At 31.0% G+C, this 13,562-nt stretch overlaps 1 protein-coding gene across 2 annotated transcripts in view; it reads left to right on the top strand.

The window, feature by feature from the left end:
- The window catches only part of LOC107438376 (cadherin 87A), a 68,760-nt gene extending 58,555 nt beyond the window's left edge, over window positions 1-10,205 (top strand). The window contains exons 36-43 of one of the 2 annotated variants that reach the window (XR_011636379.1): window positions 55-269; window positions 439-563; window positions 2,049-2,077; window positions 2,455-2,488; window positions 3,088-3,111; window positions 5,183-5,207; window positions 7,290-7,487; window positions 8,646-10,205. Coding sequence is in view for 1 of the 2 variants with exons in the window: in XM_071178496.1 (XP_071034597.1) it covers window positions 90-269; window positions 439-563; window positions 2,049-2,077; window positions 2,455-2,488; window positions 3,088-3,111; window positions 5,183-5,207; window positions 7,290-7,487; window positions 8,646-8,801 (771 nt within the window). In the remaining variant the exon portion in view is untranslated. The remainder of the gene's footprint in view (window positions 1-54; window positions 270-438; window positions 564-2,048; window positions 2,078-2,454; window positions 2,489-3,087; window positions 3,112-5,182; window positions 5,208-7,289; window positions 7,488-8,645) is intronic. The other variant, XM_071178496.1, reaches the window with a different exon arrangement.
- Window positions 10,206-13,562: the final 3,357 nt, after the last annotated feature.

Genomic DNA, 13,562 nt, shown 5'->3' with positions numbered 1-13,562 from the left:
TTTTTTTTTTTTTTTTTTTTTTTTTTTTTTTTTTTTTTTTTTTTTTTTTTTAAGATTGCATGTACTACTTTTTTAACTTTCAATCGAAGGTGCACTCATTATTTTTTAACAAAATATTTTATTTATATTTTTACTTTAGGACTGATCTTTATATTCATGTAGTAAATAATCAAGATGAAATGATGTTGATTCCTCAAGTATTAGAAGCAGTGGATTCCAACTCAAAAGTTCTCAGTGAACATGCAGAATTTAAAATTCACAAAATAGTTGTAAGTTCTTATAAAGTAATTTATAGAAATAAAATAATACATGTATTATAGTGAATAAATAACATCACTTAAAAGTACTTTATATTGGTGTCTAAAAAAATACTTGAATGGTATGAAAATGTGTTACATTTTGTACTTTATTCTAAATTATTTTTTAATTCCCTTACAGCCAGCTTATGTGAGTTTTTTGGAAGAAGAATTTGACATGGCCTTAGCTGCACTAATTGCGCTGCTGGTAGTCATTTTCGTTGGTGTTATCACCATGATTGTCTGTTGCCTTTGCTTGAAGAAATGGTAAGATATTCGTTACTCTAAAAATGCGATGAGTAACATAATAGTGTTTTTCCAAAAATATTTTAAATATGTTTTTCTTTCTTTTAATGTACGATCTTATGACATTGGAAAAATATGACAAGCATTGCATTTGCGAAGTGAAAGTCACTATCTTTATGATTCATTGAGCTTTTTATTCACATTTTTTCATTCACGTTCTTCTCTTAAGCAAGCACGTTCGTCGTAAAAATAATTTTTTCAATCTAACTCCTATAGCCACTCAAAACCTAAAGATTCAATAAAATTTTACGCTATTAGAGAATATTAATTGTTGAGATCTGAACTAGAGTTATAGAAGACGATTTTAAATTTTCAAGAAAGTTTTTTACCATGTCTTTAGGTCTTGAAGACGTAAGCCCCAATTAACAATAACCTTTGAAGCAACAGGTGTCAGCTTATTAGACGTAACTATAAGTTTAATTTAATTTCAGTTAAAAAAAGTGACAAAAGTAATTATCAAAACTAAAATCTATTCAATAATACTTATCACCGTCGCTCCGTAAATCCGTTAAGATATATTTTCAGAAATGACTTTCACCCTCTAATGAAATTCCAATTTTAAACCAAACTTAGAAGGGAAAAAACGAGTCAAATATGGGATATACTCGCCATCATGTTGAAGGTTTTTAAGTGAAACTACTTCGTATATGGGTTCAAATTAGAGACGGGAGGAGGGACTCTAATGCCTTCTAGTATTATCGAAGTGATAATTGAGTTCATGACTCAGTAGCTACTGGGGATATATTAATTAAGCATTTTACCTCATGCAGACTAAAATAAGCATCAACTAGCCTTTGATGCTGTTCAAACCTTGGTAGAGTTTGTGTTGAAAGTATATTTAATGTTTAATGTGTTCTTCAAATTATATTTTAAGAATCAGGGTGCCACAGATCACTAAATCTCGAACCCATTTTTGAACTTTCGACTGAGCCAAAAGGCCATGGGGTTGCCAAATAAAAACTAAGAACATGTATTTTTTTTTTCGTTCATTAGAAAACAATCAAAAAACATGTATTTATTATTATTATTTTTTTTTTGTTTATTAAAAACCAAAAAGAAATATACATTTTTTGCTCATTAAAAAACAAATATTAATTTAATTCTTATATTTTAATTAACATTTTAAACAGTTAAAACATTTTGAATACTACTCTTTCATTGATAAAAAAAAATATAGCTATTATAAAACATTACATGTTTTCACATGTCCTGTTAAGATTTTCAATCAATTAAAAAGTTTTTACTCATTGCATGTAATGAATGTAGTGTGTAGTTTACGTATTTGCTTCCTTTTTCTTATTGCATTTGACACATTCCACATAATTCATTTATGATTTCATTGTAAACATAAATGCAAATCTACAGGGTATTTTATGAAAACAATCAATATTGGATGATGATTAAGTTCTCACTGTTTATTAATGACATCGCATTTATTTTATTTAGGTACACAGTGAAAATACAAGAAGCTCTCAGTAAGTAATTTACATTCTTCTAGCTTAAATATAGTACAGATATTAATGCATTATAAACGTAAAACAAAATTAAATTAAATTTAAGGAAAGGAGACAGAAGAAGGGAATGAGAAAGTCCTCTTGTATACTGCTTCGATAGAAAGCTTTTATACAGCATTTAATTCGTGCTGCTTTTTGTTAGACTAGTAACTAGTGCATTATTCATCTTAATATTTTATAAATGTTAAAGGGAATTTGGCATTTTACTGTCTAAAACTTTTAAATTCCTAAAAATTCCGAAGTTCTATTCAACTCTTTTCATCTATTTTATGTATTATTTCTTTCTTATATTCTTTAACTACTTCAAGCCCCCAATAATGCAGTATATTTTATTTCAGTACCTCGAGAGGAAGCAGATAATATGAACACAACGTAAGTATTATTGTAGTCCAATAAGTATAGTATAATCTATACATAATTATTGTTATTATTGTTATCGCTATTATTATTAATATTGTTATTAAACTTTTAGTCTGCTAACTGTTATACAATTTTAAGCGCATTCGTCAAAATATGCAATAAAACCTACCTTTAAAAAAATATTTTTTCCAAAAATATTAAGTTCGTTTAAGTTGCATCGCTTATCATATTTAAACAATTTTCTTATTTCCTACCTAACATTTGATGTTCTGAAGTAAATTTTCTTTATCATTTGTGTATATACATACATTGAAAATTACCTTATACAGTTACCTTACACAAAAAAAAAGGAAAATTATGATTATGCATTGTAACGTATTTGAGTAATTAAACTTTAAAATCATTAAACTTTTTCAATAACTTTAATTTTTTCTTCTAACTTTTAAGTCAAACTTATTTTAGATGTATAATTGTTTGATGTGATGTATTAGCTTACTCTTTTGTTTTGCAATCTTTACAAATTTGAAAATTGATATGAAATAAAACATTGTTAAACTAAATGGTCATAATCATTCAATTATCATACAGTCTAATTTTCTTTTATGTTTCAGAGAGAATCCATTGTGGACAGAACAGTAAGTATAAATGCATTATTCATCTGCACATATGATATTTTATAGAGTCTTTTATATTTAAATTAAATTTGCTTTTTAATGAATCAGACTATCATTCTGAATCATTTAGTAAAAATATTTTAAGTTAAGGTATTTTTACACTTTTTTTATTGAAAAACAAATTTGTTTTATTGAAAAACATCAAAAGTTAGAATATTTTCTTTGAAAATGATGTAGCTTTATTCTTTTAGTTAGAGGAAAACTTTTAGAAGAAACTTTTATTAAATAAAAAAACAAATCTTGAGTTTCTCTTCCTTCAGATTTATTGTTTTCGACTCCCTCACATTATAGTGTGTTGTGAAAATGTAATAAAATAATAATAAAATACCACTGTGGTAATTATAATAAATTAGTAATATTTCGAGTAAAATAATAAAAAATTAGAATATGTAAACCTAGAAATATGTCAATTTTTAAAAGCACTGAAAATATACATTTTATGGTATAAGAGGTATTTTCGTAAATAATGCTTATTACATGTCAATTTATGTGACATAGAATTCTGAATTCATCATTTTTTTTTTCGTTTCTTCAAAAATTTGAACATTAAGTAGATAAATCTTTTAAAATTTTAGTTGAAGCGTCGGATATGTTTCCAAAATAAACTGATTGGGAAAGAAGTCTGAAAGAAGTTTTCAAAATTTTACTTTTTTTAAAAAACTAAGCTTCGCTTACCAACGCAAGTGACAGCTTCTCATTCATCAGTGTTCATTTTTCCTTAAAAGTCACCAAAGAATAAAATAAATAAAGACTGTTTTGTTTATAAAATATATAATTATTGTAATTTTATCTGGAGTACAAATTAGTTCGGTCCGCTTTTTTGTGATCAAAAATACATTTATTTCAGAACAAAATGAATGAACAGATTAATCAAAGTATTGTCCATCGCTGGGTACAACTTTTTCCCACCTCTCGGGCAATTTTCAAACTACATCTCCAGAAAATGTCTCGTCTTTTGAGGCGTTCCAATTAAAGGGCCAATTTTCGATTTCTGAGACAGAAGTGAATCAGTGACCTGCCAAATCGTGCTGCATCCATTGGAACAACCAGTAATCAGAAACAGCAATGCCCGGCGAATATGTCAGGTGCTGTAAAATATCCCACTCGTGCGTTTCCAAATTATTTTTTACGACCTTTGCGACATGAGGCCGAGTGTTATCATGCAGAAGAATAACTTCGTTATGTCTTTGCTCATATTCCGGCCGTTTTTCTCGTAATGCACGACTCAAACGAATCAAGTGTAGCCTGTACCGATTGCCCATAATGAAATCGCCAGATTGAATTTTTTTGGCTGTCCAGAGCGAGGCTTGTCTTCAATGCTGAAATCACCATTCTTGAAACGTCGAAACCATTCCCTACATGATTTATCAGATGAAGCATTGTCACCAAGCATTCTACAAGCATTCGATGCGCTTCAGCTGCACTTTTCTACCAATTAGAGCAGAAACGTAAAACCTCCCATAAATGCTGCTTAGTTACCTCAAAATTTGACATATTCGACAAAGTAAAAAACAGCGTTTTTGTATGAAACTCAAAGCTATATAAACTGAATATTATTGACAGATGTCAAACCTCTCTGAAACCACCGAAACCAGCTGTCATTATGAAACATTCATAACGGCTAGAGCCATCTTTTGAAAACGGACCGAACTAATTTGTACTCTCGATATGTAGGAACATTATGTTAGTATGTTGATTGTAAAGAAATGAATTATTGCCTAGATTAGAAGAATAATCAACTCTGCTTGAAAAAAAATTTAACCTACAATATACAGGCTGCGTGTATTCGATACTTTATTTTTGATTAAATATCAACAACTCTTAGGTCTCCTAGAATAATTCGAGAGTAAGTTCACAGTGAGCTATAACGTGACTGTCTCCAAGCTATTGCATTCTCACGCAAACGCTCTCATCTAGATTTTTGAAAATTGATATTTTATGCTTGCGCAGATGGGGCTGTAACTGTATAATTGTCATATTTATGTTGCATTATATTGTGAATTTTACTAAGAGTCCCTTTTCTTCTTTTTAGAAAATTAAAGCTGTACGAAGAACAGGTAATTTGAATTTTTTTTTTCTGCATATGTTTCGTTAACCCTGTTACTTATCACATTAAGTTTAACGTTATTTTTAATTCCCGAATATGAATTATGCAAAATGAATATTGAAGAATAAATGTTTTTCAACGTCGTTTGCAACGAAACAGCTTTGAAAAATATTGAATCTAAAATTTTTAAATATCTATTTCTGAAAACTTAGTATGACATTTCTTAAAATTCCTCTTACTCGATATAAATCTTAAATGCTTGTATTATAATACCAAAAGACTAAATTTCAGTTTATTCATAAATGTCGTAGAACTAGTGCTTAAAAACCTTCACGAAAAGACTACTTTGGAGATACCGAAATAAATCGTAGAATACCTAAACGTAATATTCAGATTTTCTTTTTCCATCGTAACTCTGGGAAGTAGGAGCAAGAATAGTTTCGTCTGACGGAATATTGAATAGACAGACTTCCATTGTCTGTTAGCACTGACGATTATTTTATTATGCATGATGACTTTTCATACAATGTTAATGTTTAGGTTACTGTCAATGTATGGAATACTGGTATTCAATAGAATACCTAGCGTGTTTAGGCAAAGTATAAATTGTTATATACTTTGTCTAGACATTATATATAATGCCTGGGCTTTCTATATAATGACTAAGGCTTTCTAGCAATACCTGAAATACAGGGCCTGATTATTTCCTAGGCCCAATAGGTACGGGCCTAGGGCCCACACTTTCTGGGGGGCCTCTAAAATTAGTAAAAAGTTTACAATATTACTTTAAAAAAATACTGAAAGAAACAGTTTATCTCAAAAAAGGCATTTTTTATTTCAAATTTCTTTATATTGTGATAAACCAAACTCGCGTAAACATTGCACTAATCAAAGTTGAAAATACAGCTGAATTTTAATTGTTGCAGTTTTTACTCCAACGGTTTAAGCAAATGCGCCGAGAATGCATATTCGCAAAGTCTCTTATTAATGATTAGTGTGTTAACAAGAACTAAAAGCTTATTCTTAACAAATATGTAAAGCTGTAGAAGGAAGGCTACAATCTTTAAAATAATTCAGCTAATCAGTGACTTTAAGAAAAACTCACTGATTTCAATAGTTTGTCGTAACCAAACTATTTTTATTTTCATACAACATTGCGTTGTTTTATATTTTGCTTTAATATTTAGATACGTAAACTTTATCTTAGAAAAATAATCTTCAATTGTCTGCTTTCAAAATTTCTTAGAATGTTTCTCTTGAATCAGGCAGTTCAATAGATTCTTTTTCATTATTAGGACTACTCTTCAGAAATTTAATTTCAAAATATTTTGTTAGGGGCCCGGAAAATTGTGTGGGCCTTGGGTCTTAATTTGTCTTGATCGGTCCTTGCTGAAATACGAAAACTATTATGTACTTTTCCTAGTCATTCTATGGAAAGCCTAGGAAATATTTGATATAATCATCGTTTGCATTCTTTTCCTCTCCATGTAACGCAAATGCGGGTTAGTTCCATCAAAAAATCCTCCACGAAGGCAAATTTTACCCAGTACTTGATCCAGCAATTCCCTTATCTTCTGGATTGTGTTCAAATTGCAAGGCTACAGAGTTGAACATTTTTAGTCATAAACTCGAAATTGCTTCGGCTGTTCAACGAATAAAATAAAAAAGTATTATTTGAATAATACAATTTAATTGTTTGTTTGTTTTTTTAGTTTATATTTAAACTCTGTGGTGAGATGATAAATACAATATTGTGGTGAGAAATAAAAAACGATTCTTTTATTATAAATAAATCCTGATAGTAATATTGTGAAAATCTGTTAGTGATATTTAACAAGCACGTGTATATTGATTTTCACGTGCTAAATAATACGTTTTACTAAATTTGAGGCAAGGTTAATGAAGAAGAAAAAAAATCAAATCACATCAATTCACAGTTATGCACTGCGATGGTATATTATTTTAATTATTATTAAAAAAAGTTATTAAATCAATTTTTTAAAATTTATACATATATAATTCAGCAGAAAATGAGAAGAAGAAAAAACAGAAACAATTGTCAGAGATATTATAAGCCCATTTTTTTCCTTAGGAATTAAGTATGAGTGTTGTACCTGATCATGGAATAGAAAGTCATCGCCAGATCACGGCAGCAGAAGTGGAATCAGATGCTGTCTATGCCACTTTAAGAAAAGGCAACAGAATGGCAACATTTCATCAACAACCTATAAACGAATACGCTACTCTTGATGGATGCTCAACGGGTCAAACACTCGACATACAACCAGAGGTATTTTACCTTCTTTTTTTTATTCAAGTTTAAACTTTTACTCGATATGAATGTAAAAATTTATAAATGTTAAACACTAAATAAAATTTTACATGCAACAGAAACTAAAACTAGCTTTAAAATGTGTACCAATATCTCAGAAAAATTAAAGAAGTTATGAATACGACAACCGCTAAATTGAAATTACTTTAATTTACATATTGCTAAAGCAGAGTGTTTATACACCTTTTATATACATTTGTATAATCTAAGAAAGTAAAAGACTGTACTCATTAATATACACGATATTTAAGTATAAAAAAAAAACATTTTAAACTCTTACCAATCACTATCATGATCGCTCCCTTGATAATTTACATATTGCTAAAGCAGAGTGTTTATACACCTTTTATATATATTTGTATAATCTAAGAAAGTAAAAGACTGTACTCATTAATATACACGATATTTAAGTATAAAAAAAAAAAAACATTTTAAACTCTTACCAATCACTATCATGGTCAATAAGCAATTAATTTACAAGCCTATATGTACGTTTTTTGTTTATTTATTTTTTTTACAATGGATGTAAAAATATACTTTAAAGGTAATCATTTACGCACCAACACGCTGATGGATTCACACTCGCTTCATTACAAAAAACTATGCATCATTGTTTTTCTTATGAGCTTCAGCTCAGAAGTTTTGGAAAATATTCCTAAATTTACAATTAATTATTGTTTGGATTTTAACATTGCACTGGAGCCACACAATTGGGCTCTTAGTGATGGTCTGGGATTCAGTCTTGATAGTCCGGAGAAAATACTGACCGACGCACACACTATGCAACCATATTTTAGATCGGAGGGCAAATGATGACATTAATCACATGTCGTCTGCAACACGCTCCTCAACTGTTCAACCGTGCGTGAACTTGTCCATCTCTGAAACTGTCAGTTATATAAGAATTAATTCTAAACCACAAAAACCAAATCAGAGAAAGTGCACAAGAAATCGAATATCAACCCAAACAGTTCCAGGCCAATTATTTACTCACCCCACCGAATGGTTGACCAATAAATAATGCAAAACTTTGATATTTTTTTCAAATCCAATTTTGCTGTTAACATTTATCTTTTTTCATTTTCTCTTATTTTTATTTACTTATTATTGTTTCAGAATCATGAATATCATGAATTAAATACTCGTCAGCCTTCTGGATACATGACATCGGAAGCGTCAATCCTCTGTTCTTCACCAGAAGACACACAGCATCAGTCATCTCTCACAATCGACAAAGATGGTGAACCCGTCTTGGTGACAGAACTTTTATAGAAAAAGAAGATCTCATCGCTGGTCGATGAAGATAGTTGTTTTACAAAAAACTATACTAAAGGAATCGTGATGCCGATCTTCATAGCATTCTTTTCGATTTAGAAGAGAAAAAAGTACGAGCTAGTGCATCCATCTGTCAATCTATGTCAATTGAAATAATATTAATTTAATTATTATAATTAAATTTGATTTTAAATATTTAAATCATGTTTACTGTTAAGATGTGAAAAAAAACTCGTAATCAGTCGTAAAATCTAAAAAATTAAGAAAAAAAACATGATTCTAGAAATGAGATTTTGAAAGGAAATTACATTTTTTTTAAAAAAAATTCTCTTAATATGGGTTCGTAGTAGACATTGACAGTAACGTCTCGGAGTAATATTTGCAAGTCTAAATACGCCATCTGAACTTGACTGATTACCTCCCGCACTTTGTTGTAAGAAGTGACATTTAAAATATAACGAATCTACGTCACTAGTCAATGCTGCGCTTCCTCAGAAATCCCTAAAAAACATTACAGTCAGTGTGAACTAACCCTTACGACTAGACGACACAGATGAATAAAATGTTCGTAAAAAAAATAGATTACATTTTTTAACATTTAGGAGTTGTTTTTATAAATCTATACTTTAATAGTAAGTTGTTTAATTGCGTAAAGAAAAGAATAAAATATTCTAAAAATTGAATTTAAAATAACAAAAGTCATACAGTTACCATTAATTGTCTTATCATTCAATATAAATTACCCTATTAGTAAATTATGCTGCCAGAAACACAGTGATGTTCTTCATAAAAATAAAGATACTCTCGCGATAGAGGGTTACATTTTTGACAGCTTTTTTCCTTAAAATTCAATAAATAACATCCAATAGGGATTTTTGAGCAATCTGCTAATGGCTATATAATTTATTTATTTTTTAAATATTTGATTTTATCATAGAAGCATTCCATCTGTAACATAAATCAGAAAATTACCAGTAACTTATTTGATTCAATAAAAAATCTGACTACCATTACATGATTCATTACTGCACACGACAATCGAGAAAAATGAGTTACCAAGGAAATAGAAATTACATTACTTATACTAATAACCATGGAGAAAAAAAAAAGCATCAAAATGTTCCTTATGATTACATAAATCTAATCAAGTGTAATTTTTTTTTGATACAGTGTGTATTTAAAAGACAAGTTATATTTCACACCTTTGAATCGTATATTTTCACCACATTAAAAATAAAATGTTTTTGTATGTTGAAGAATATTAAGTACTTGACGTTCGAATGTTTACAATTGTACGTATTTTGTTGTATTATGCTTGTTGTCATGTTTTTAGAAAAGTTTTATATTATATTTTATTTTGATACTGAGTTGAGAGCAATAAAAAATACTGGTGAAAAAGAAGACTATTCAGTTTTATATTATTTCTGTTGTCCTTTGAAAAATAAGTCAATTGCACACACAATTAGTACATGAAATCTGCGCATAATATTTCTATTTGAATAGCATTTCCCTTTTCTTCAATTCCTTTTTCCTATGCTAAATTTAGAGTGCTAACAATTTATCATATTCTAATAAGAATAATATTATAAGACTAAAGTAAAAGTTTATCGGACCCATTTCGTTGTACATGTGAAGTTTGCATATTACATTCAATTGAAAGTCGTAGATACCAAATATGACCAAACAATTAAGGTTTTATTGAATAAATTTTCTGATTAATTTCTAAACTATTTCGTGTGTCTAGTGTCTTCATACTTTTAGCCAATTCTTCTTAACAATAGCCAAGGCTTGAATTTCATTCAAATAAATTCCATTTAAATACTGCTTAAAATCAAAGTGTATGATATTGTTTCGAAGAACGACATTCGAAGAAATTATTCATGCCTTAAAAATAAAGAGGTCACGGCACGAAAGTTCATTTCCCCTGCCATTCTGCTTATAGAGCGCTATTTAATATTCTCTCTAACTTTTTCTTCGAGATTGAGATCAAAGAAATGTGCAGCCTTTTATCCAAAAATTTCCCAATGTAGTTTTTGCAACGTAAATGGAGTCGTTATCATGATGGAAATTCTCTCTCATACCACCAATTCTCTCTCAAATGACAATAAAATGATTTTTACCAATTTTTCGTAACTTGGTAGACTTCATTTAGGAGCGAAGGGAACTAGGTTGCATTTACTTCCATAGCAGAAGCCTTCTAACAATATCAATAAAGTCTCCAGCTTGCCGTATATTGGTGAAAAATTCCTCTTCCATTCGTTATGCTTTATCATGTCAACAGAATTGTAAGGGCATGCGAGCCATCTAAATTCTGGTATTTTCTACTCTTCTTTGCTCGTGGTTAGCTTTCTACGTGGGCAACTCTTTCATGCGTTTATATAGTTAAGTGCTTGTACGAAATGGAAATAACAGTCGTAGATGAAAAAAGAAAAGGGAAATATTCTCCAAAAGACAGCACGATGAAAGAGGAGGAAGATACGGATATGATATTAATCCCCTAGGCCATATGAAATCTATCGCTTAGAAAAAGATACTAAAAACTCATTTTTTGCTATTTGCAAAAAGAATTAAGGGCCCAAGTTATTTTACAGCACGAAAACGCTTCAATTCAAACTGAAAGATTACTCAGAAATCATTTATGGATAATAATAAAAAGTACATGTATTGGAACGTCCTACCCTTTTCCCTGATCACAGTGTCCAAGAAAACGTGAAGGAGTAATTTTAGTAAAACTGCAATACTGTACGACGTACAGAATCTGACTGCAAGCTATCAGTGCAGTATCAGAACTAGAGAGAACACCAGTTCCATGTCTAGAGCCTCCCACTTTACCATTATTCCTCTCTTTAGGTGTATATGAATGTATTGTTTAAGCACTCTGTATAAGGGAGCATTCACAATGCATGCGATTGCCATAAGGCTATATGACACGAGGCAACCTAGTTGGTTGCCCGGTTGCTTTCAACTAGTAACTGAAGTTAAAACCTTTCAACTTTAGTGGAACAACCAGATTAGTTGAAACGTGTCATATAGTAGTTTCCAAATACTTTCAACCTTAACTAGCAACCGTTTAGTAAACAAAATACGCGTGCTGATTCTGACGCATCCTGAATTTTTATCTTTTAAATTTAAACTTCGTTTAATCTTCTAACTATGACTATTTTAAATGGAATTCTAGTGATATATGCATTTTTTTTTTTATTTTTTTTTTATTTTTTTGAAATTTTTCAAACGCATTCTTGTTTTTAGGACATAAATTACAAAGATTATGCGAATAAACTAATTCCCTATAAACTAATTTCCTCTATGGAGATATTAAAAGTTACNCGATAATTTTTTCCTGAAAAAGTAATAAATAATAATAAATTATATAATTTGTTTTATTAATTATTATTTCTGAAATAAATGGCATAATCATTATTAATTTTTATATTTTATTTAAGGCATTTATTAAAAGCTGAAGTCTTTTCATAAGTCTTTTTTTTTTTTCATTGACGTTAATTTTTTAACAATTTCAGATGCTAGACAATGTTTCTTAAAAAATCTGTAATATCATGTGCTTTCCAATCTTAAAGTTTATATTATTGATACTTTAGTATATACTCTTAGAATAACAGAACCTTCAGAATAACACCAAATGAGCGAGTGGCGCCAATTTCGGTGTATCATCTGGCTACCCCCTTGGACAAAAATCTGACGGCAGCGCATGCGCTCTTGGATATTGTCATCACACTTTTCAATACAGGCACGCGCGAATGCTTTGAAATAACGTGTAAGGCGAACTGCTCGTGCATTCGTGAATGGATCAAGAATCGTGCGATTACATTATGCAGTGAAAATTCTAAAAAAAAAGCAAATTATGGTTTCAGACATTTTCCAAACTGAAAAAATCAGATTGGTGTAAAAAAAATTTACTGCGAAAAAACATGGCAATCAATTACTTGTTTGCATGCGATAATGACCGTTGTTGTTGTTGTTGTTGTTGTTGTTAATTTACGTCGCACTAGAGCTGCACAATGGGCTATTGGCGATGGTCAGGGAAACATCCCGGAGGTTGATCCGAAGACATGCCATCACAATTTTGATCCTCTGCGGAGGGGATGGCACCCCCGTTTTGGTAGCCCGACGACCTGATCGCGAAGTCGAGCACCTTACGGTAGCACAGTTTAACGAGGACCAATACCGCACACCCTTGGTCCTTACGCAGACTGATCCAAATGGTCACCCACCCGCACAGTGACCGTAGCCAGTGATGCTTGACTTCGGTGATCTGCTGGGAACCGTGTCTTAACGATCAGACCACTGTGGGACAATGGCTGTTTAGAGAGCATTTTAAATGAGTGCCATTCGTATGTGCGATCGCGCATGTTGTTGTTGTTGTTAATTTACGTCGCACTAAAGCTGCACAATGGGCTATTGGCGACGGTCTGGGAAACATCCCGGAGGATGATCCGAAGACATGCCATCACAATTTTGATCCTCTGCGGAGGGGATGGCACCCCCGCTTCGGCAGCCCGACGACCTGCGCGCGAAGTCGAGCACTTTACGGTAGCACAGTTTAACGAGGACCAATACCGCACACCCTCGGCGATCGCGCATGCAGAGCCTTACAAGTAGCTCGTGCATCCAAATTACCAGATTGACCGTGTATGCGAGCATGGAGATGCAAACGAGAACCTTATTGGTAAAATACTTTTTCCCACTCGCCAATCAGCTAGAGTTCTATCTAAACATAACAGGTTCTCCTTCTCTTTCGCT

The sequence above is a fragment of the Parasteatoda tepidariorum genome, chromosome 3 (genome assembly GCF_043381705.1).
Source record: "Parasteatoda tepidariorum isolate YZ-2023 chromosome 3, CAS_Ptep_4.0, whole genome shotgun sequence".
Taxonomy (NCBI): Eukaryota; Metazoa; Arthropoda; class Arachnida; order Araneae; family Theridiidae; genus Parasteatoda; species Parasteatoda tepidariorum.
The sequence above is the reverse complement of the archived record's forward strand: the minus strand, read 5'-3'. Positions and strand labels throughout refer to the sequence as shown.